Below are 24,158 nucleotides of genomic sequence, written 5' to 3'. Positions count from 1 at the left end.
CCCCGCTCTCGCCCTCCCAGACCCCACTCTCGCCCTCGCCCTCCCAGACCCCGCCCTCGCCCTCGCCCTCCCAGACCCCGCTCTCGCCCTCGCCCTCGCCCTCCCAGACCCCGCCCTCGCCCTCCCAGACCCCGCTCTCGACCCCGCCCTCGCCCTCCCAGACCCCGCTCTCGCCCTCGCCCTCGCCCTCCCAGACCCCGCTCTCGCCCTCGCCCTCCCAGACCCCGCTCTTCGCGCCCTCGCCCTCCCAGACCCCGCTCTTGCCCTCGCCCTCGCCCTCCCAGACCCCGCTCTTGCCCTCGCCCTCGCCCTCCCAGACCCCGCTCTTGCCCTCGCCCTCGCCCTCCCAGACCCCGCTCTCGCCCTCGCCCTCCCAGACCCCGCTCTTGCCCTCGCCCTCGCCCTCCCAGACCCCGCTCTTGCCCTCGCCCTCGCCCTCCCAGACCCCGCTCTTGCCCTCGCCCTCGCCCTCCCAGACCCCGCTCTCGCCCTCGCCCTCGCCCTCGCCCTCCCAGACCCCGCTCTCGCCCTCGCACTCCCAGACCCCGCTCTCGCCCTCGCCCTCCCAGACCCCGCTCTCGCCCTCGCCCTCCCAGACCCCGCTCTCGCCCTCGCCCTCCCAGACCCCGCTCTCGCCCTCTCCCAGACCCCGCTCTCGCCCTCGCCCTCCCAGACCCCGCTCTCGCCCTCGCCCTCCCAGACCCCGCTCTCGCCCTCGCCCTCCCAGACCCCGCTCTCGCCCTCCCAGACCCCGCTCTCGCCCTCCCAGACCCCGCTCTCGCCCTCCCAGACCCCGCTCTCGCCCTCGCCCTCCCAGACCCCGCTCTCGCCCTCGCCCTCCCAGACCCCGCTCTCGCCCTCCCAGACCCCGCCCTCGCCCTCCCAGACCCCGCCCTCGCCCTCCCAGACCCCGCCCTCGCCCTCCAGACCCCGCCCTCGCCCTCCCAGACCCCGCTCTCGCCCTCCCAGACCCCGCTCTCGCCCTCCCAGACCCCGCTCTCGCCCTCGCCCTCCCAGACCCCGCTCTCGCCCTCGCCCTCCCAGACCCCGCTCTCGCCCTCGCCCTCCCAGACCCCGCCCTCGCCCTCCCAGACCCCGCTCTCGCCCTCCCAGACCCCGCTCTCGCCCTCGCCCTCCCAGACCCCGCTCTCGCCCTCGCCCTCCCAGACCCCGCTCTCGCCCTCGCCCTCGCCCTCCCAGACCCCGCTCTCGCCCTCGCCCTCCCAGACCCCGCTCTCGCCCTCGCCCTCCCAGACCCCGCTCTCGCCCTCGCCCTCGCCCTCCCAGACCCCGCTCTCACCCTCGCCCTCGCCCTCCCAGACCCCGCTCTCGCCCTCGCCCTCCCAGACCCCGCTCTCGCCCTCGCCCCCGCCCTCCCAGACCCCGCTCTCGCCCTCCAGACCCCGCCCTCGCCCTCCCAGACCCCGCCTCGCCCTCCCAGACCCCGCTCTCGCCCTCCCAGACCCCGCTCTCGCCCTCCCAGACCCCGCTCTCGCCCTCCCAGACCCCGTTCTCGCCCTCGCCCTCCCAGACCCCGCTCTCGCCCTCGCCCTCCCAGACCCCGCTCTCGCCCTCGCCCTCGCCTTCCCAGACCCCGCTCTCGCCCTCGCCCCTCGCCTTCCCAGACCCCGCTCTCGCCCTCGCCCTCGCCTTCCCAGACCCCGCCCTCGCCCTTGCCCTCCCAGACCCCGCTCTCCCAGACCCCGCTCAGGCCCTCCCAGACCCCGCTCTCGCCCTCGCCCTCCCAGACCCCGCTCTCGCCCTCCCAGACCCCGCTCTCGCCCTCGCCCTCCCAGACCCCGCTCTCGCCCTCGCCCTCCCAGACCCCGCTCTCGCCCTCGCCCTCCCAGACCCCGCTCTCGCCCTCGCCCTCGCCCTCCCAGACCCCGCTCTCGCCCTCGCCCTCGCCCTCCCAGACCCCGCTCTCGCCCTCGCCCTCGCCCTCCCAGACCCCGCTCTCGCCCTCGCCCTCGCCCTCCCAGACCCCGCTCTCGCCCTCGCCCTCGCCCTCCCAGACCCCGCTCTCGCCCTCGCCCTCGCCCTCCCAGACCCCGCTCTCGCCCTCGCCCCTCGCCCTCCCAGACCCCGATCTTGCCCTCGCCCTCGCCCTCCCAGACCCCGATCTTGCCCTCGCCCTCGCCCTCCCAGACCCCGATCTTGGCCTCGCCCTCGCCCTCCCAGACCCCGATCTTGCCCTCGCCCTCCCAGACCCCGATCTTGCCCTCGCCCTCGCCCTCCCAGACCCCGATCTTGCCCTCGCCCTCGCCCTCCCAGACCCCGATCTTGCCCTCGCCCTCGCCCTCCCAGACCCCGATCTTGCCCTCGCCCTCGCCCTCCCAGACCCCGATCTTGCCCTCGCCCTCGCCCTCCCAGACCCCGCTCTCGCCCTCGCCCTCCCAGACCCCGCTCTCGCCCTCGCCCTCCCAGACCCCGCTCTCGCCCTCGCCCTCCCAGACCCCGCTCTCGCCCTCGCCCTCCCAGACCCCGCTCTCGCCCTCGCCCTCCCAGACCCCGCTCTCGCCCTCGCCCTCCCAGACCCCGCTCTCGCCCTCGCCCTCGCCCTCCCAGACCCCGCTCTCGCCCTCGCCCTCGCCCTCCCAGACCCCGCTCTCGCCCTCGCCCTCGCCCTCCCAGACCCCGCTCTCGCCCTCGCCCTCCCAGACCCCGCTCTCGCCCTCGCCCTCACCCTCCCAGACCCCGCTCTCGCCCTCGCCCTCCCAGACCCCGCTCTCCGCCCTCGCCCTCCCAGACCCCGCTCTCGCCCTCGCCCTCCCAGACCCCGCTCTCGCCCTCGCCCTCCCAGACCCCGCTCTCGCCCTCGCCCTCCCAGACCCCGCTCTCGCCCTCGCCCTCCCAGATCCCGCTCTCGCCCTCGCCCTCCCAGACCCCGCTCTCGCCCTCGCCCTCCCAGACCCCGCCCTCGCTCTCCCAGACCCCGCTCTCGCCCTCGCTCTCCCAGACCCCGCTCTCGCCCTCGCCCTCCCAGACCCCGCTCTCGCCCTCGCCCTCGCCCTCCCAGACCCCGCTCTCGCCCTCGCCCTCGCCCTCCCAGACCCCGCTCTCGCCCTCGCCCTCGCCCTCCCAGACCCCGCTCTCGCCCTCGCCCTCGCCCTCCCAGACCCCGCTCTCGCCCTCGCCCTCGCCCTCCCAGACCCCGCTCTCGCCCTCGCCCTCGCCCTCCCAGACCCCGCTCTCGCCCTCGCCCTCGCCCTCCCAGACCCCGCTCTCGCCCTCGCCCTCGCCCTCCCAGACCCCGCTCTCGCCCTCGCCCTCGCCCTCGCCCTCGCAGACCCCGCTCTCGCCCTCGCCCTCGCCCTCGCAGACCCCGCTCTCGCCCTCGCCCTCGCCCTCCCAGACCCCGCTCTCGCCCTCGCCCTCGCCCTCCCAGACCCCGCTCTCGCCCTCGCCCTCGCCCTCCCAGACCCCGCTCTCGCCCTCGCCCTCGCCCTCCCAGACCCCGCTCTCGCCCTCGCCCTCGCCCTCCCAGACCCCGCTCTCGCCCTCGCCCTCGCCCTCCCAGACCCCGCTCTCGCCCTCGCTCTCGCCCTCGCCCTCCCAGACCCCGCTCTCGCCCTCGCCCTCCCAGACCCCGCTCTCGCCCTCGCCCTCCCAGACCCCGCTCTCGCCCTCGCCCTCCCAGACCCCGCTCTCGCCCTCGCCCTCCCAGACCCCGCTCTCGCCCTCGCCCTCCCAGACCCCGCTCTCGCCCTCGCCCTCGCCCTCCCAGACCCCGCTCTCGCCCTCGCCCTCGCCCTCCCAGACCCCGCCCTCGCCCTCGCCCTCCCAGACCCCGCTCTCGCCCTCGCCCTCGCCCTCCCAGACCCCGCTCTCGCCCTCGCCCTCCCAGACCCCGCTCTCGCCCTCGCCCTCGCCCTCCCAGACCCCGCTCTCGCCCTCGCCCTCCCAGACCCCGCTCTCGCCGTCGCCCTCCCAGACCCCGCTCTCGCCCTCGCCCTCGCCCTCCCAGACCCCGCTCTCGCCCTCGCCCTCGCCCTCCCAGACCTCGCCCTCCCAGACCCCGCTCTCGCCCTCGCCCTCCCAGACCCCGCCCTCGCCCTCGCCCTCCCAGACCCCGCCCTCGCCCTCCCAGACCCCGCCCTCGCCCTCGCCCTCCCAGACCCCGCCCTCGCCCTCCCAGACCCCGCCCTCGCCCTCGCCCTCCCAGACCCCGCCCTCGCCCTCCCAGACCCCGCCCTCCCAGACCCCGCCATCGCCCTCCCAGACCCCGCCCTCGCCCTCCCAGACCCCGCCCTCGCCCTCGCCCTCCAGACCCCCCCCCCCCCCCCCCCCCAGCCCCCCTCCCCAGACCCCCGCCCTCGCCCTCGCCCTCCCAGACCCCGCCCTCGCCCTCCCAGACCCCGCCCTCGCCCTCCCAGACCCCGCCCTCGCCCTCGCCCTCCCAGACCCCGCCCTCGCCCTCCCAGACCCCGCCCTCGCCCTCCCAGACCCCGCCCTCGCCCTCCCAGACCCCGCCCTCGCCCTCCCAGACCCCGCCCTCGCCCTCCCAGACCCCGCCCTCGCCCTCGCCCTCCCAGACCCCGCCCTCGCCCTCCCAGACCCCGCCCTCGCCCTCCCAAACCCCGCCCTCCCAGACCCCGCCCTCGCCCTCGCCCTCGCCCTCGCAAACTCCGCCCTCGCCCTCGCAAACTCCGCCCTCGCCCTCGCAAACTCCGCCCTCGCCCTCGCAAACTCCGCCCTCGCCCTCGCCCTCGCAAACTCCGCCCTCGCCCTCGCCCTCGCAAACTCCGCCCTCGCCCTCGCAAACTCCGCCCTCGCCCTCGCAAACTCCGCCCTCGCCCTCGCAAACTCCGCCCTCGCCCTCGCAAACTCCGCCCTCGCCCTCGCAAACTCCGCCCTCGCCCTCGCAAACTCCGCCCTCGCCCTCGCCCTCGACCTCGCAAACTCCGCCCTCGCCCTCGCCCCTTGCAAACTCCGCCCTCGCCCTCGACCTCGCAAACTCCGCCCTCGCCCTCGCCCTCGCAAACTCCGCCCTCGCCCTCGCCCTCGCAAACTCCGCCCTCGCCCTCGCAAGCTCCGCCCTCGCCCTCGCCCTCGCAAACTCCGCCCTCGCCCTCGCAAACTCCGCCCTCGCCCTCGCAAACTCTGCCCTCGCCCTCGCAAACTCCGCCCTCGCCCTCGCAAACTCCGCCCTCGCCCTCGCAAACTCCGCCCTCGCCCTCGCCCTCGCAAACTCCGCCCTCGCCCTCGCCCTCGCAAACTCCGCCCTCGCCCTCGCCCTCGCAAACTCCGCCCCCGCCGCCCTCGCCTTCCTCCCCCGCCGCCCTCGCCTTCCTCCCCCGCCGCCCTCGCCTTCCTCCCCCGCCGCCCTCGCCTTCCTCCCCCGCCGCCCTCGCCTTCCTCCCCCGCCGCCCTCGCCTTCCTCCCCCGCCTTCCTCCCCGCCGCCCTCGCCTTCCTCCCCCGCCGCCCTCGCCTTCCTCCCCCGCCGCCCTCGCCCTTCCTTCCCCCGCCGCCCTCGCCTTCCTCCCCCGCCGCCCTCGCCTTCCTCCCCCGCCGCCCTCGCCTTCCTCCCCCGCCGCCCTCGCCTTCCTCCCCCGCCGCCCTCGCCTTCCTCCCCCGCCGCCCTCCCCCCGCCGCCCTCGCCGCCCTCCCCCGCCGCCCTCGCCTTCCTCCCCCGCCGCCCTCGCCTTCCTCCCCCGCCGCCCTCGCCTTCCTCCCCCGCCGCCCTCGCCTTCCTCCCCCGCCGCCCTCGCCTTCCTCCCCCGCCCGCCTCCCCCCCCCCCGCCGCCCTCGCCTTCCTCCCCCGCCGCCCTCGCCTTCCTCCCCCGCCGCCCCGCCTTCCTCCCCCGCCGCCCTCGTCTTCCTCCCCCGCCCCCCTCGTCTTCCTCCCCCGCTCCCCTAGTCTTCCTCCCCCGCTCCTCGTCTTCCTGCCCCGCTCCCCTGTTCCTCCCCCACTCCCTTTTCCTCTGCCTCCCCCACTCCCTTTTCCTCTTCCTCCCCCACTCCCTTTTCCTCTTCCTCCCCCACTCCCTTTTCCTCTTCCTCCCCCACTCCCTTTTCCTCTTCCTCCCCCACTCCCTTTTCCTCTTCCTCCCCCACTCCCTTTTCCTCTTCCTCCCCACTCCCTTTTCCTCTTCCTCCCCCACTCCCTTTTCCTCTTCCTCCCCCACTCCCTTTTCCTCTTCCTCCCCCACACCCCTTTTCCTCTCCCTCGCCCAGTCTCCTTTTCCTCTCCCTCGCCCACACCCCTTTTTCCTCTCCCTCGCCCACTCTCCTTTTCCTCTCCCTCGCCCACTCTCCTTTTCCTCTCCCTCGCCCACTCTCCTTTTCCTCTCCCTCGCCCACTCTCCTTTTCCTCTCCCTCGCCCACTCTCCTTTTCCTCTCCCTCGCCCACTCTCCTTTTCCTCTCCCTCGCCACTCTCCTTTTCCTCTCCCTCGCCCCACTCTCCTTTTCCTCTCCCTCGCCCACTCTCCTTTCCTCTCCCTCCCCCCTCTCCTTTTCCTCTCCCTCCCCCACTCTCCTTTTCCTCTCCCTCCCCCACTCTCCTTTTCCTCTCCCTCCCCCACCTCTCCTTTCCTCTCCCTCCCCCACTCTCCTTTTCCTCTCCCTCCCCCACTCTCCTTTTCCTCTCCCTCCCCCACTCTCCTTTTCCTCTCCCTCCCCCACTCTCCTTTCCTCTCTCTCTCTCTCTCTCTCTCTCTCTCTCTCTCTCTCTCTGTCTGCTGTGTGTGTGTGTGTCTCTGTCTCTCTCTCCTCTCTCTTCCCTCCCCACATGTTTTTGCTCTGTCCGCTTTCGCTATTCATTTGTTACTTTTAAATGATACTTGATGTACCATACTCGTTACTGAGTGTCTGTGCTACCAAATCAGCTTCCTGAGCAAGAGTTATATTGGGTGTTTTGCCATTGCCTTTCAGGCAGTATTTTGGGTAAGAATTAGTAATTTGTTCAGGGTACTTGTGATAGCTCGCCCACTCGTCTAGAAGGACACCGTGGGAATCTTGAACGTCCATCAACTAATGTCGGAGGACGGGATGCCCAGTTTAAAGTCCATCGGAGAGATGACACACAATGATTCACCCAGTCGGTGAAACACCAGTATGATAGTTTATACCTGGGTCGGGATTCAAACCCAGACTAGACCGTTTAGAGGAGAGCACGGGTACCTCTAGGAGGTTATCCTGTCACCCGAAGTCGTACCTTAATGCTCTGTTAATAATGAAACTGCATTTCCATGTTGTATGTATTACTATACGTTAAAATGTACTAGTGAGGTACCTGTGCTACGCACGGGTGGGAGGCCAAAAGCAAACAGAGAATGCAATAACGGCGAATGCTAAAGCATGAAACCAATAAATTCCACGTTCCTGTAGCACCTTCAGTCGTACGTCAGACATGGACAGCAAGTTCGTTAAGGACTTCCATGAAAAACGTACCCATTCGCAAACAAACGGACGTGTTCCATTCCCAGTCAATGGCGAATCTGCATATGGCGATCCGCGAATTTCACGTTTCGAATTTCACGTTTCGAACGTAAAACCATCACGGCATTTCGTCATTCACTTGAACTCCATATCTCTTTTTGCATTCCAAACAGCATAACTCCAATCACAAATTAAATAACATTAATATAAAAAATAAACTTTTAACAACATTCGTGACAAACAAATATTTAAATCCTGATGTGAAGTTCCGTACGGTTGGATGAACACATTTATGAATTCGAAATCGTAATTGTATTCACTCAATTCCAATCATCAATTGATACTTTAACAAAATGATTTTAAACACGATTAACGTTTAACGATTTAACATTACGATTGAATGACGGTTGTATTTGGATATTATCAAACCCGCTCATTGACGAAATCCGTCCACTTCGGGATTCGCTGCAGGTTCATAATTTTCATCAAAATCGAAACAGTATTTGTAGAATTTCAATAAAAGCCACATCACTGTTCATATCAGTAAATATTATTCCATCGTGTTTGGAAAAACTGGAAAATTGTGGAAAAAAATGGAAAAACAATATAGCCTATTTTACTCCCAGGGGTCCCACTCCCAGGATAACCCACCCAAAATATCGTTGCGATCGGTTCAGCCATTTTTGCGGTATCTGCTGCGAACAGATGGACGGACATTTGGTGAATTATAGTGAGATAATAAAAGTACAGGGTGCTCCAAAAATACCCGGCCAACTTTGGTTGTTACTAGATTTAGAAGCACAGATGATAGAACGATACCATTTGGTTTATATGATACAGAAACTCAGTTTTGTGCACCCCATCAATACACTTCAATGTGAGCTCTGTTTTGTCATGAACAGGACATCAAGGTGGTACACGAGTTCTTTCCATGTTTGGCTCAGCATGTTGGGTCCACCAGTGCGCACGCAGCTGTGATCCGAGAATGAAGATCCTGCAGGCTTGCCACATTTATGGTGTACACAACATCTTTGACAAACACCCCACAGAAAAAAAAATCAAGGGGGTTTATGCCTGGTGATGAGGGGGATTGGGGGGAGGGGGCAGGCGGCCGGTCGGTCTCGGCCAATCCAGTGACCTCGAAATTTTTCATTCAGGACGGCTCGAACGACTAAGGCCCAATGAGGGGGAGTGCCGTCCTGTTGAAAAACGACATTGGGTTGCAGGTCTTCAATCTATGGGAAGGTCAATCCATCCAACATGTTCATGTAAATTGTTGTGTAAAAATGGACCCAACAAGCAGTCATGGATAAGGCCATACCACACATTGACCTTTCGACTATCGCGCGTGTGTTCAATGACCACGTGGTGGTTTTCAGAGCCCCAGATCCTCACATTGTGCCCTTTGACCTTCCCCAATACGTGAAAGCAAGCTTTGTCTGTGAATGTGACCTTTTTCAGGTAATCTTTGTCATATCCTCTATAATAACAAATTTCACTTCACTGTTCCAATACATATGGAGGAATGAATGATCGTTTTAAGGCCATTTTCCCCGCTCGAGCGGGGGTTAGCCTTGAGGGCCCCATGACAATCATGGTTCCCTGTTTGAGGCAATGTTTTTATGGCCGGATGCCCTTCCTGACGCCAACCATTGGTCACGCTCTTACGATGCGCAGGGATACGGTGTACCTATTCTAAATCGGGGCACACACCGGGATCATTTATCCCAGCAAGCTGGTACTCAATTTGCCGACCTCGGAAGGATGACAGGCTGAGTCAACCCCCCTGGCGTTAATTCAGCGATCGACCGGGATTCGAACCCAGGATCCTCGGATCCCAAGCCGGCACCCTAACCGCTAAGCCAACACCAGGACTTGGTGTTCCAATACATATGGAGGGCACTGTATGTAGCCTTTTAATGCCTAAAAAAAATTTGTGTTTGTGTTTGTGTCAAAAGCTAGTCACCATTTACAAATGAATAGTAGGAATACTTGGGGGTGGGGGTTAAGGTGTGGGAGTCTGCTCATATATTACCCAACACATTTGTCAGTCATTTCAGACTCCACATGCCCACTCCCCGAGAAAGGGGGAACGGGACAGGAGAAAATTCAAGTTTATGAATATTCATCGTGGATAATAAGTGACCTCATTGCGAATATGCAAAAGTCATTCGTTCACAATCAAAATTAAGCTTTGTATTTTAGCTGCAATGATTAGTCACAGATCTAAAATAGAGGAAAAAATAAGTAGGTCGAAAAACTTAAAGGGATCAAGTAGAACAGACCGAAACACCCCCTGCCTTGCAACTGCATCACACATCGTAACGCTGTCGAACCACCCAATGCACCCCTGCTGCGCATTATGTAATACAGACAAGCCACTCAGCCCACAGCTAAAACTACACCTACACCTACAACCTTTTTAAGTTGCACCTACTGGCTGTGATCACAATCATAAACATTCTCATATGGCAACAAAAAAAAACTATTTGAATCACATGAATAAATTAAAATAAAATAAAATAAACAACACACACAGTTGCTTTAGAATTGTGAATTGTCTTGCATCATTGCCAATTAGCACGAGTTATTCTTTTCTGCAGTCAAACATGTTTACCCCCACGACCCCCACCTCCCTCTCCACATTGCAACCCAACCTGCCCAGCCACCGTGCTCACCACGAGATGCCAAGTAAGCTGGTGCTACCTGACTCATTACAACTGGATTAAAAATATTCATTCCGCACTCTGCCCATCAATTGCAATGACAGTCTGACAATTAAAAGGCCGGGTGTGAAATTGTACCCGAAGTATCAAGGGGATAAAAAAAAGGGTAAGCTGACTCACCCAATGAGCAAGAGAACAGCGCATACGACCAGAAACCCAAAACTGTACATGAGGGCACTGCCGAGTCTCTGGAAAGAAAACACTGTTTTAGCCAAAATAATATGTACCAGCATCACAGTTCAAGGTCATGTTGACATATTACCCGCAAAAACCATGCAACAGAGAATTTTCCAACCTCCTCCCGTCCCCTCCACCACCACCACCACCCAGTTGACCTTGAATGAGGATTTTTTTTTTTTTATATTAATCTGTGTAGATCGCATAGTATAACAAGAAAGACAATCAGAGATTGCAGACCCTCGCCAGAACGTGTTTTTCGTGTTTTTGGGTCTTTTGTATGAAAACGAATATGGCGGCCAAGCCACGTGACCGATAATGTCATCATTATTTTTTTCTCCACCAATTTATCCGAAGATGACGCTCAAGAAATTTCATCTTCATCGGATGAAGTTTTGGACTTGTCGAATTATGACATCAAAGGAGGCACCTTTGACATCATTAACATAATTTATTCCCCATGGAGAGTTCTTTACAATGAGCCATGTCTCAATTTTTTCTACACAGAGCTTTCGGAGATATGGAGGTGCAAAGTTTTCGGTTTTAAGAAGAAGGTGCCCGCACGACGTGACCTATGATGTCATAATTATGATTAACAAAATTCTACTGGAGGAGGTGCACCTATGGTGAAAATTTCCTGCCAATCGGGCCAACGGTTGCAGAGAAAATCATATTTATTCTGTGCGTACAAACAAGCAAGACGTCATGCAGAGCACGATACTTGGAAAATCCACCCCGCCCCCACCCGAAGGAAAAGGTTGCCACCGATCCAGCAAATTGTCCATTTCATCAAGATTAAAACCGACGATCTTGATCAAAGCTCGGGTCAATGGGATGAAAAGCGACGATTTTTCAGATGAAAATTGATGGTCTTAGGTTTGACCTTGAGTTGACCTTTGACCTTTTGACCTCAAAAATAGCTGGTTTCCCTATTTAGTGACAAAATGTGCAAATGCTGTTCAATTTTCAAGTTAATCAGATGAAAAATGGCGATTTTAGAAATTCGACCTCCAGATGATCTTTGACCTCAATATCAATAGGCTTCTCATTTGTGACGACCTCTACAACTAGTGAAGTTTCATGATGATTAATTTCGAATTGTGACCTGTATGCGAGTGACAAACAGCCAGAATTAACAAACGCAACCGAACAATATACTTGAAAAATATTCGATTTTGCAACTAACAAATGGACAAACAACCAAAACGGACTCAAATGCAATACCCTCTCTTCTGACGAGGGTAATTTGGTAATTACGTAATATAAAAGCAACAGCATCATTAGCATCTACTTAGGCCAAAAACAGATTCCTCTCCAAATGCAGGTGTCAATGGTCTTTTTGCTCTATATCTGATGTCCGAACACCTTATTGGTTATAATGTCTCGTGTACGTTTCTTCCACAATTACTTACATAATTTATCAGTCTGCCATCCGATTAGCCTTGATGTGCACATCAACACAAAAGTGACAACACACAAGCAATGCCTGTGTATCAAAACAAATCTGTAATTCCTCGAACGTACACGGGCAACAGCTCAGAACACAACGTTCTCTACCTCGTCGACGCAGCCACATCCGCTCAAACCACCCACGGGCAAGTCCAAATATAAGATTGCAAAAGAAAACCTAAGTGCATGTTGGAGGCAAGGCCTTGCAGATGCCGAATGAGGTTTGTCACTAGTTCTTCGCATAAGTGTTATAACTGCAATGCGGGCAGAAAAAAAACAAAAAAAAACATCTAATATTGCATCAGAAAAGAGGTTTTGGAATTTTTTTTTTTTTTTGTTGTTGAGAAAGTCGAAGAGTGTCAGTTACAAGCAAACTGCCTGTGGGCAGGAGAGAAATGCCAATGCCTTACAGAACACGAGGAGCGATCGTATCCGTCCTCTTTTTCTTCATAATAAAAGTAGGCAAAAGGCAGCCAGAAGAAGATGCAAAACAGCATGATGGAATAGAGACCTGCAAAAAACAAACAAACCATAATTAGAGAGATGTTGATGGCACGCCATCACAAATCCCCACGCTTCCCACCTCAAGCAAAGTCGAAAGATGGCAAAAAGTTCCACCATGAATGACCCAATAAAAAATTTTAGGTTAAAAATTTTTTCCGCTGAGACCCCTGTGACCCCAAGAGAGGCATGAAGGGGTGAATTTTTTTAAAACGTTATGCATTCATTCCAGGTGTCCCCCAATGGTGATTGCACGTGCAAACTTTCATTTTAAAATGTTTAAAAACGTGGCCTTAATTATTTTATTTCTCAGTATGTGAACGTCGGAGTGAACTCCATTCAATGCACAATGTGTGCTGAGTGGGTTCATCAAAAATGTAGTGGTCTGAGAGGGTCATTGACCAGTGTGGCAGCGACATTCAAATGTAAGGTGTGCACAGAGGGAGCTGCAGATGGAGGAAATGTTGAGTTGGATCTTGGAGACGGCGTGAAGCTGGAAGGTGTGAAAACATTTTGCTACCTCGGAGACATGCTGAATGGAGAAGGTGGATCAGACTCGGCAACGGTTGCTCGAGTGAGATGTGCATGGAAGAAGTTTCGGGAACTGAGTGGCGGGCTGATGAGGAGGGGAGTGTCGTTGAAGCTGAAGGGAAAGGTGTATGCTGCATGTGTGAGAAGTGTTATGATTTATGGGAGTGAGACATGGGTAATGAACGTAGAGCAGCAACGAAGGCTGGAAAGGGTGGAAATGTGAATGGTTCGATGGATGTGCGGAGTATCGTTGAGAGAGAGGACGACAAATGATGAATTGTGAAAAATGATGGGAATAGAGCCCGTGATTGATGCTGTGAAGAGGAACAGGTTGAGATGGTTTGGTCATGTGTTGAGGAAGGATGAAAGTGACCGGTTGAGAAGAGTGATGGAAATGAATGTAGAAGGACGTAGAGGACGGGGAAGACCGAGAAAGCCTTGGCTAAAGATGGTGGAAGAAGAAATGCAGGCAAGGGGGTTAACAAGGGGAGATGCAGAAAATAGGGCAAGATGGAGAAGATTGTCATGGGACCGCAAGGCTAACCCCCGCTCTTGCAGTGAAAATGGCCTTAAAATGCATGTTGTTGTTGTTGTGTTGTATGTGACTTTTTGACCCCACCCGAGGCAGGGCCAAAGATAATACTGCCCTCGCATCTTCTTGCCATGTGGTGATCATAATTACCAAGTTTGGTGAATTTCTGCACAACCGTTTCGGATGAGATAGCATGAGGACAGACAGACGGACAGAGCGATTACAATATCCCCGTGTTTGTTTTTTCTTTTCAAAAAGCGTGCGGATGACAAAGAGGCATTCGCATAAACGCAGGGGAATTTCATCAGTTGCTGAAAAAAATTGTGCAATAGCAGACAGGTTGCATCAAGCAGCACCGAAATAGGATCTGCATGGATTATGAGTAAACAGGGAGCAAAGGAGGCCCAGACTTGGCGACAAACCTACTCGAGGAAGCAAAAAGGCGGCCTGGATAGCGGCACGCACAGGTTGATCGAAAACAAATCGAGATGAAAGATGCACCAGAATCAAATATACAATAGAGCGTGCCCTCGAGCTTTCCACACAAGGAGGATGAGACCGACATTGCAAATTCGTTTTCTCGTGGACGAGGAAGAAAAGCAAATCATCAAAACAGATGCGATTCACATGTGCAAGACACCTCAGAGATAGTCATATCGGGTTATGCGAGCCGCGTGGGCCGTGGGTGGACGAGGCAGATTCTCCCGTCTGCGGAAGCTCATTGCACGATGGCTCCCTTCGTAAGGCGGGCCCAGGGTAGCACACCTCACGCTCCATGGAACGTGAGGAGGTGGAGGTAGCGCGTGCGCCCGCACCGCCGTGCGATGAACGTGGGCGTGGGTGAGCGTGCACCAGCTGGCCCTTTAAATGCTGCAGAAACCGAAGCTCGAACATTATCAAAATGGACGCCTCAAATCGTCCGCAGCTCGACCAGAACGCCACGCTGCCAGAAAACAGCTGGAGCATCTGTATTTCTGGACGACTACACTCCGGATCTAGAAGCAAATCAAATAACCGTTAAAGCGGGGAGTTTTGCTTGGGACGGCAAAGACTGCATCCCATCATTGGTTTCACAGGGACGTTAATTCTCTGCGGCGTGTGCCACAACTATCTTTGAGCTGTCCAGTCTGGGTTTGAATCCCGACACAACTATCTAAACGGTCAGATTGGTGCTTCGCATCACAAAATGCGATGTGTTGCATCACAAAGCCACCCATCTCTCAGATGGACACTAAGCCTGATGTCCCATCTGCTAGCATTAAAGTGGTGTTAGTCAAGAAGACTTAGAGCAAGGTATCGCAGGCACCCTGAACCAATCACAAACTAGAACGCCACTCAGTAGAGCGCATACTCCCGCCGTGGGTGGCCGCTGCTGAGCCCAATCTTCCAATGGTGAAAAATCCTTCAAAAAATTCCTGGATCCGGAATAATATCCTGAGCTTCACCAAAAACCAATCAATTCTTCCTTATCCCAAGGGCAATCATCCCACAAACTTTCATCCAAATCCGTTCAGAACTGTTCCAGATATACAACAACAACAACAACAACAACAACAACAACAACAACAAGCATTTTAAGGCCATTTTCGCTGCTAGAGCGGGGGTTAGCCTTGCGGTCCCCATGACAATCTTCTCCATTTTGCCCTATTTTCTGCATCTCCTTGTTAACCCCCTTGACCGCATTTCTTCTTCCACCATCTTTAGCCAAGTCTTTCTCGGTCTTCCCCGTCCTCTACTTCGTTCTACATTCATTTCCATCACTCTTCTCAACCAGTCACTTTCATCCTTCCTCAACACATGACCAAACCATCTCAACCTGTTCCTCTTCACAGCATCAATCACAGGCTCCATTCCCATCATCTTTCGCAATTCATCATTTGTCTTCCTCTCTCTCAACGACACTCCTCAACGAGAACTGTTACAGATATCTTGTTCACAAACACAAACACACACACACACACACACACACACACACACACACACACACACACACACACACACATACACACACACACACACACACACACACAGTGCATTACTCCCTGGAGGGAGTAATTACTGTCAAAATCAGCTTCAGTTGTACGTCAGGCTTGGCCAGCTGGTTTGTGAAGAAGAAGCGTAATGTGAAGAAGAAGTAGTAGTGGTAGTGGTAGCAGTAGTAGTAGCAGCAGTAGCAGTAGCAGCAGTAGTAGTATTAGTAGTAGTAGCAGCAGTAGCAGTAATAGTAGTAGTAGTAGTAATAGTGGTAGTAATAGTGGTATTGCCTCATTTTAATATTACCAACCTTTTAAAGTGATAACAATACAGGTAGAAATTTGTGCCAGTGGCTCCCATTCTTGATTTGGGTTCACAATTAAAATGCATGCTCAGTGGACAAGCATTTTTCATGTAAACTCCCCCCCCCCCCCACCCCCCCCCCCCCCCCCCCCCATGAAGCATGATGATTTTCCACACACACTGAGACCACCAGGAGAATTAACCAGGCCTTGTCACAATCTGGATAGAGAGAAAGGTAAACCCAAAAACAAGGTAACCCCTTATTCATGAGGGGGGGGGAGGGGAAATACACAAGGGTGTAGCGGTTGCCGCTGAACATACACAATCGCCTTACACCTGCCGAGGACGCAACCACGATCGCTGTGCCAGGCTAGCCCAGACCACCCGGAGACGCTCAGTCTCGCCTTTCCCGGGCATGCCCGGACTCGCTTTTCCCGGGCTCGCCCGGCCCGTCCGGCGACACCTAGTCTCGCCGTTCCCGGGCATGTCCAGACTCGCCCAGGTCTCCCAGGCACGCCTAGTCACGCCTTTTAAGGGCAAACGCTCCGGCATGAGATATTCGAGTGCTTGTATATAATGCTGCCCGATAAACGGGCTTTTCAGTTTACCCGAGTTGATTTGATGGAATAAAGAAACTCGGACGAATTCCAGCTTTTTGTCGCGTCCATTCTTTCGATTCGAGTTGGAGCACAGCTCCTTCATTGGTGACCTACCGACATGGATACTGCAATTGCCCTCAAACTGCCTACCTTCTGGGAGGCTCACACGGCGGTTTGGTTCGCCCAGGCGGACTCCCAGTTCGCCCTGCGAGGCATCACCGCCGACGACACCCGCTTTCCATCATGTGGTAGCAGCACTCGGCTCAGCCACCGCGGCCCACGCCCTCAGCCTCCTCCAGGACCTGCCAGCCGCTGACAAGTACGGCGCGATCAAGAAGCTCCTCCTCGACGCTTTCGCCCTCTCATCAGCGGAACGCGCACGGCACCTGCTCGACCTGCCCGAGCTCGGCGACACGCGCCCATCCGAGCGAATGGATTACATGCTCTCGTTGCTCGGGGAGCACGCCCCGGATTTTCTTTTTCAAGAGCTGTTCCTCCGTCAGCTGCCTAGCCAGGTACGCCTCGCGCTGGCAAGCACGCAGATCACGGATCCCCGCGCCCTCGCCAGGGAAGCCGACAAGATCTCCTCGGCAGGCCAATGCATCGGGGCAGCGACCTGGAGCCCGCCGCCGTCCGAGGCAACGCCCATGGCGCCCGAGCACCCGGCACGGTCGGCAGCCGAACTGCCGGCGCAATTGGCGGCCGCTACGCCGCGCCGACCGCCTCCAACACGACGACCGTGGCCTCCACCTGACCAGGCGTGGTGTTACTACCATGCCAGGTTCGGACAAAAGGCCTGGACATGCCGACCCCCGTGCACTTTCGGCAAGTCGGGAAACGGCCGGGCCGGCGTTCATTACCAGCCATGAGCGCCGGCCACACGGGCAACTTACTTTTTATCAGGGACAAAGCGTCCGGACGGCCCTTCCTGTGTGACACCGGCGCCCAACTGAGCGTCATACCCACCTCCGATCAGGACAGGCAGTCCACGGTTTGTGGCCCCTCCTTGGTGGCAGCCAATGGATCGGCCATCCGCACCTTCGGCCCGCGCAACGTCACCCTCTGCTTCGGCAGCCAGCGCTTTTATTGGACTTTTGTGACCGCAAGCGTGCCCATGGCTCTGCTGGGCGCCGACTTCCTCTGTGCACACGGGCTGCTGGTTGACGTCAAACGGCGTCGCCTCGTCAACGCCGAGACCTTCAGCTCCCTGGCATGCACGTTGAGCAGCTCCGCGCCGACCGAGCTAGCATGCGCCCTCCCGGCGGCGAACGAGTTTGCTCGCCTGCTCGCGGCGTTCCCGGCCCTCACGCGGCCGACGCTTTCGGCCGTCGCGGTACGACATGGTATCGAGCACCACATACCAACCACGGGCCCGCCAGTCTACGCCAGAGCCCACCACCTCGACCCAGCCAAGCTCGCCGTGGCCAAAGCCGAGTTCGACGCTTTGGAACACCTCGGCATCGTGCGGCGCTCCGATAGCGCGTGGGCTTCGCCACTACACATCGTACCGAAGCCGGGGGGCAGCTGGCGCCCATGTGGCGACTACCGCCGCCTTAACGACGTTACCACCCCCGACAGGTATCCGATCCCGCACATTCAAGACTTCTCCGCCCGTTTGGCAGGACGGGTCATTTTTTCGAAGATTGATTTGATACGAGGATACCACCAGGTACCTGTCAGGCCGGCCGACGTCTCAAAAACGGCCGTCATCCCGCCGTTCGGCTTATTCGAATTCCTTCGAATGCCATTTGGCCTCAAGAACGCGGCTCAGGCGTTCCAGCGCTTGGACGGCATGCTGCGCGACCTGCCGTTCCTCTTCGTCTACCTGGACGACATCCTCGTCGCCAGCGCGTCCCGGGCCGAGCACCTCCTCCACCTCCGAACACTGTTCGGGTGCCTCAGCGAGCACGGCCTAATCGTCAACCCGGCCAAATGCCACTTCAGCACGACGGCCGTTGATTTTTTGGGCCACCACCACCAAGAACGGGGCCGTGCCGCTGCCTACCAAGGTCGAGGCCATCACCGCGTCCCCGCTCCATCAAGGCCCTGCAGGAGTTCCTCGGAATGGTGAATTTCTATCACCGCTTCGTGCCCCACGCTGCTCATCTCATGCGGCCCCTCTACGAAGCCCTCCGGGGCAAGCCGGCCAAACACGACGTCGTCTGGTCCGCAGCCATGGACGCGGCATTTACAAGCTCAAAGCGGGCCCTCGCCGACGCAACACTGCACGCTCACCCGGTGCTCAACGCTCCCATCGCCCTCACCACGGATGCCTCCGAATACGCAGTGGGCGCCGTACATGAGCAATGGGTGAACGGGGTTTGGCAGCCACTCGCTTTTTTCAGCCGGCAACTCCGGCCGAACGAGCTCAAATATAGCACGTTTGACCGCGAGCTCCTCGGTCGACACCTGGCCGTTCGCCATTTCCGCCACCTCCTGGAGGGCCGACCCTTCACGGCTTTCGTCGACCACAAGCCGTTGGTTTACGCAATGGCCAAAGTCACAGAGCCGTGGTCGGCCCGCCAGCAGCGCCACCTCTCCGCCGTGTCGGAGTTTACCACGGACATCCGGCACGTCGCCGGCAAAAACAACGCCGTGGCCGACTGTCTTTCTCGGGCCAGCGTGAACGCGGTCCACCTCGGCGTGGACTTCGCGCTTATGGCGGCTGACCAGACCACCGACACCACGGTGCAAGCCCTCCGGGCGGCGGACACGGGCCTCCGCCTGGCCGACGTCCCCTTCGCGGACACTGTCCTGCTCTGCGACCTCTCCCAAGGCCAGCCTCGCCCCATCGTGCCCGTTACCTGGCAACGCCGCATCTTCGCCTCCCTCCACGGCCTTTCCCACCCGGGCCGGAAAGCTTCCCAGAAGCTGGTGTCGGCGCGATTCGTCTGGCACGGCCTTCGACGGGATGTCCGCGATTGGACCAGCACGGCCTTCGATGGGATGTCCGCGATTGGACCAGCACCTGCACGGCCTGCCAACAGGCCAAGGTCCACCGACACACCCAGGCCCCGCTGGCACCTTTCACCGTGCCCGAACGGCGTTTCGACCACGTCAACGTGGACCTGGTGGGCCCCCTCCCCCCATCACGGGGTTTCACACACCTGCTCACCATGGTGGACAGGACCACAAGATGGCTTGAGGCCGTTCCCCTTGTCTCCACCACCACCGCCGACGTGGCGCAGGCTTTCATCGCCACCTGGGTCGCCCGTTTCGGCGCACATCTCTTCGGACCGCGGGCCACAGTTCACCTCCGAGCTGTGGGGCGCGGTCGCCCGCAACCTGGGGGTCAGGCTCCACCGTACCACGGCCTACCACCCCCAAGCCAACGGGTTGTGCGAGCGGTTCCACCGTTCCATGAAGGCCGTGCTCATGGCCGGCCTTCAGGACGGCGGCTGGACCGACCGGCTACCGTGGGTCCTTTTGGGCCTCCGCACGGCCCCCAAGGAGGACCTCCGGGCGTCCACCGACGAGCTGGTCCACGGCCAGCCGCTACGTGTCCCGGGCGAATTCGTGCCCGACGCTACCAGTCCCTGGTCCGCAGCTCGCCAGCGCTCGGACCTCCAGGAGACCGCCCGACGGTTTGCCCCCGTGCCAACGTCCCACCACGGTGACCCCCAGTCCTACGTCCCCCCAGCGGAGTACGTTTTTGTGCGTCATGACGCACACCGGGGGCCACTCAGGCCGCTGTACGACAGACCCTTCCGGGTCCTGCGACGGGACGACAAGTCCTTCGTCATCGACGTCGGCGGCAGGTCGGACCGGATTTCGGTGGACGGCCTCAAGCCGGCGCACGTGGACATCGACCAACCACCTCGGTTGGCCCTTCCTCCGCGGCGAGGCCGCCCCCCGTCCACGGTGCCTCCTGCTCGACCACCCACCCCCACACCGGACCCCCCCCCCACGACCCTCCAGGGGTCGCTTCGGCCGGGTCATCAGGACCCCCCTTAAATTGACCCTGCCGGTGCAAGTCGATTCTGGGGGGGCGTGTGTAGCGGTTGCCGCTGAACATACAAAATCGCCTTACACCTGCCGAGGACGCAACCACGGAGCGATCGCTGTGCCGGGCTCGCCCAGACCGCCCGGAGACGCTCAGTCTCGCCTTTCCCGGGCATGCCCTGACTCCCTTTTTCCGGGCTCATCTGGCGACACCCAGTCTCGCCGTTCCCGGGCATGTCCAGACTCGCCCAGGTCTCCCGGACACGCCTAGTCGCGCCTTTTAAGGGCAAACGCTCCGGCATGAAATATTCGAGTGCTTGTATATCATGCTGCCCGATAAACGGGCTTTTCAGTTTACCCGAGTTGATTTGATGGAATAAAGAAACTCGGACGAATTACAGCTTTTTGTCGCGTCCATTCTTTCGATTCGAGTTGGAGCACAGCTCCTTCAAGGGCATGTTTAAAAGTAATGGTGCCTATTATTTTTATCCAAAACAGATAAACTTATTCTGGGCAACAAATTCATTTGTTTCCCCAACTCGCCAACTTTTGGTTGTGCCCCGGTAAAATGTTAATACTGCATATACATTTGTGTGTGTGCACGCACATGCACGCACACACACGCGCACACACACACACACACACACACACACACACACACACACACACACACACACACACACACACACACACACACACACACACACACACACACACACACACACACACACACACACACACACACACACACACACCAAAGTCAAATTTGTTATTATTGAAATAAACTCAATAAATTTGGATTTGACATCAAACGATGAATATGAGGCACGAGTACAGAGGGTCAGTTTATTTTTCTTGGTATTTCTCTGCATATGTTTTACCATTGCAGCACTTTTTATGTTCAGTCGCCCATTTTAGTAAGCTTAAGTATTGGAACAGATGAACTTAAAGCAAATTAAAGTAGTACAAGTACACATACATTCAAAGTACACCGCCCCATGCCAAATAATTAAATATGCTGCAGCGCGGCATTGCCGGGGCGCCTCCGGCGCCCGGCAATACCGCAGTGCAGCTCATTGAGGCTGCATTGGGAGGGAGAGGTGTACACTAATTGATTGATTAATTGTATAATTAAAATCAATAAAAGATTATCACAAAATATTTTCATAATCAATTGGCTAATCGCATAACTAAACCAGTAGTGCTTCATCCGAAGATGTATCTTTTAGAAATTTAATTAAATAAGTCATTTATAAAAAATTAAATAATTAATTGATTACTCAATAAATAATTAATCGATTAATCAATAAATACTTAATAGATGAAATGATTAATCAATAAATCAAAAATATCCTTGATAGCCACATCACTTGGTCACTCATGTCCAAATATTAGCTTCCCAGCTCAAAAGGTGCCTGAGATATTGGCCAAATGAGAAAGAAAATAAATAAATGATTAATAATGAAAATAAATAAATAATAATCATAAAAAAATTAAATTATTAATCAATTTGGTCAGAGAACACATAAACTACCACTATTTCATCAGAATCTGTAACTTAAAAAAAAAAAATTTTTTTGTCATTAATCGAATAATTAAATAATTAATCGATTAATTGATTAATTAATAAATCAAAAATATCCTTTGCAGCCAAATCACCTGGTCATTGGCATGTCCAAATATCAGCTTCCTAACTCAAAAGGTGCCTGAGTTAATAATGGTCAGAAGATAAATGAAATTTAATTAATTAAATAAGTACTTAATTAAACGCTAATAATTAAATAACTCCTCAATTAATTGATTATTCAAAAAACAAAAAATACCGTATTTGACAAAGGACTTGCTCACTACTGTGCCGAAATTTCAGCTTCCTAGCTCAAAGGATGGCTGAGATATCGTCCGGACAACCAAGAAAGCAAACAAGAAAGAAAACAAACAAGAAAACAAACAAGTACACATACATTCAAAGTACACCGCCCCCATGCCAAATAATTAAATATCCTACAGCGCGGCATTGCCGGGGCACCTCTGGCGCCCGGCAATACCGCAGTGCAGCTCATAGAGGCTGCATTGGGAGGGAGAGGTGTCCACTAATTGATTGATTAATTGTATAATTAAAATCAATAAAAGATTATCACAAAATATTTTCTTAATCAATTGGCTAATACCATAACAAAACCACTCGTGCTTCATCCGAAGATGTATCTTTTAGAAATTTAATCAAATAAGTCATTAATAAAAAATTTAATAATTAATTGATTAATCAATAAGTAATTCATCGATTAATCAATAAATAATGAATCGATTAAATGATTAATCAATTAATCAAAAATATCCTTGATAGCCACATCACTTGGTCACTGTCATGTCCAAATATTAGCTTCCCAGCTCAAAAGGTGCCTGAGATATTGGCCAAATGAGAAAGAAAATAAATCAATGATTAATAATGAAAATAAATAAATAATAATCATTAAAAAATTAAATTATCAATCAATTCGGTCACAGAACACATAAAGCACCACCATTTCATCAGAATGTGTAACTGGGGGCAAAAATTTTTTTTTAGTAATTTATCGAATAATTAAATAATTAATCGATACATTGATTAATTGATTAATCAATAAATCAAAAATATCCTTGATAGCCACATCACTTGGTCACTCATGTCCAAATATTAGCTTCTGAGCTCAAAAGGTGCCTGAGATATTGGCCAAATGAGAAAGAAGATAAATAAATGATTAATAATGAAAATAAATAAATAATAATCATAAATAAATTAAATTATTAATCAATTCAGTCAGAGAACACATAAACCATCACTATTTCATCAGAATCTGTAAGTTAAAAAAAATTTTTTTTTTGTCATTAATCAAATAATTAAATAATTAATCGATTAATTGATTAATTAATTAATTAATAAATCAAAAATAGCCTTTGCAGCCAAATCACCTGGTCATTGGCATGTCCAAATATCAGCTTCCTAACTCAAAAGGTGCCTGAGTTAATGGTCAGAAGATAAATGAAATTTAATTAATTAAATAAGTACTTAATTAATCGCTAATAATTAAATAACTCATCAATTAATTGATTAATCAAAAAACAAAAAATACCGTTTTTGACAAAGGACTTGCTCACTATTGTGCCGAAATTTCAGCTTCCTAGCTCAAAGGATGGCTGAGATATCGTCCGGACAACCAAGAAAGCAAACAAGAAAGAAAACAAACAAGAAAACAAACAAGAAAGAAACCAGAGTGAAAACTGAGTACTCTCTTTCAGCGTGCGTCACTGCCGAGCCCCCTTTGGTGCCCGGCAATGACGATTTGCAATGCCTGGAGATGGCATAGGAAAGGAGCGGTGTACAACAAACAAGAAAGAAACCAGAGTGAAAACTGAGTACTCTCTTTCAGCGTGCGTCACTGCCGAGCCCCCTTTGGTGCCCGGCAATGACGATTTGCAATGCCTGGAGATGGCATAGGAAAGGAGCGGTGTACAATAATAGTTAGTGTATGGTTGCATAACCCTTGCAATCTTGCATGCAATAACTCCAACGAGCATGTGATCCATTGACATCACCAAACTCTTGGTATTTCCCTTCGAGATGCTTTCCCAAGCCTTTTACTGCAGCCATTTTCAGTTATTGTTTGTTTTGGAGAGTTTGACTTGTCTCCTATTCAACAAGTGAAATGCATGGTCCATTGGATATAAATCAGGAGATTGACTTGGCCAGTCTAAAACCTTCTGCTTTTTCCCCCTGATGAACTCCTTGGTTACGCTGGCAGCGTGTTTTGGGTCATTGTCTTGCTGCATGGTGAATTGCTGCCAAATATGTTTGGAGGCATTTTGCTGTACATAGGCAGAGAAAATGCTTCCATACACTTCCAAAATAAATTCTGCTGCCGACACCATTATTAACATCAGCAATAAAGATGAGCGAGCCAGTTCCAGAGGCAGCCATGCAAGCCCAAGCCATAATACCTCCACCATACCTCTCAGATGAGGTAGAATGCTTTGTATCACATGCATTTCCATCCTTTCTCCATA

General features: G+C 55.3%; 1 protein-coding gene across 1 annotated transcript in view; it reads right to left on the bottom strand.

The window, feature by feature from the left end:
* Window positions 1–8,255: 8,255 nt before the first annotated feature.
* LOC137422390 (lysosomal cobalamin transport escort protein LMBD1) overlaps window positions 8,256–24,158 on the bottom strand; it is an 80,186-nt gene continuing 64,283 nt past the window's right edge. Inside the window, exons 4-6 of the mRNA XM_068109145.2 lie at window positions 12,146–12,246; window positions 10,230–10,297; window positions 8,256–8,412 (exon numbers count right to left, since the gene is read on the bottom strand). Of these exons, the coding sequence (XP_067965246.1) occupies window positions 8,256–8,412; window positions 10,230–10,297; window positions 12,146–12,246 (326 nt within the window). The remainder of the gene's footprint in view (window positions 8,413–10,229; window positions 10,298–12,145; window positions 12,247–24,158) is intronic.

This window comes from Myxine glutinosa, chromosome 2, assembly GCF_964187855.1.
Source record: "Myxine glutinosa chromosome 2, kmMyxGlut1.1, whole genome shotgun sequence".
NCBI classification, from domain to species: domain Eukaryota; kingdom Metazoa; phylum Chordata; class Myxini; order Myxiniformes; family Myxinidae; genus Myxine; species Myxine glutinosa.
This window is presented reverse-complemented; position numbering and strand designations above follow the sequence as displayed.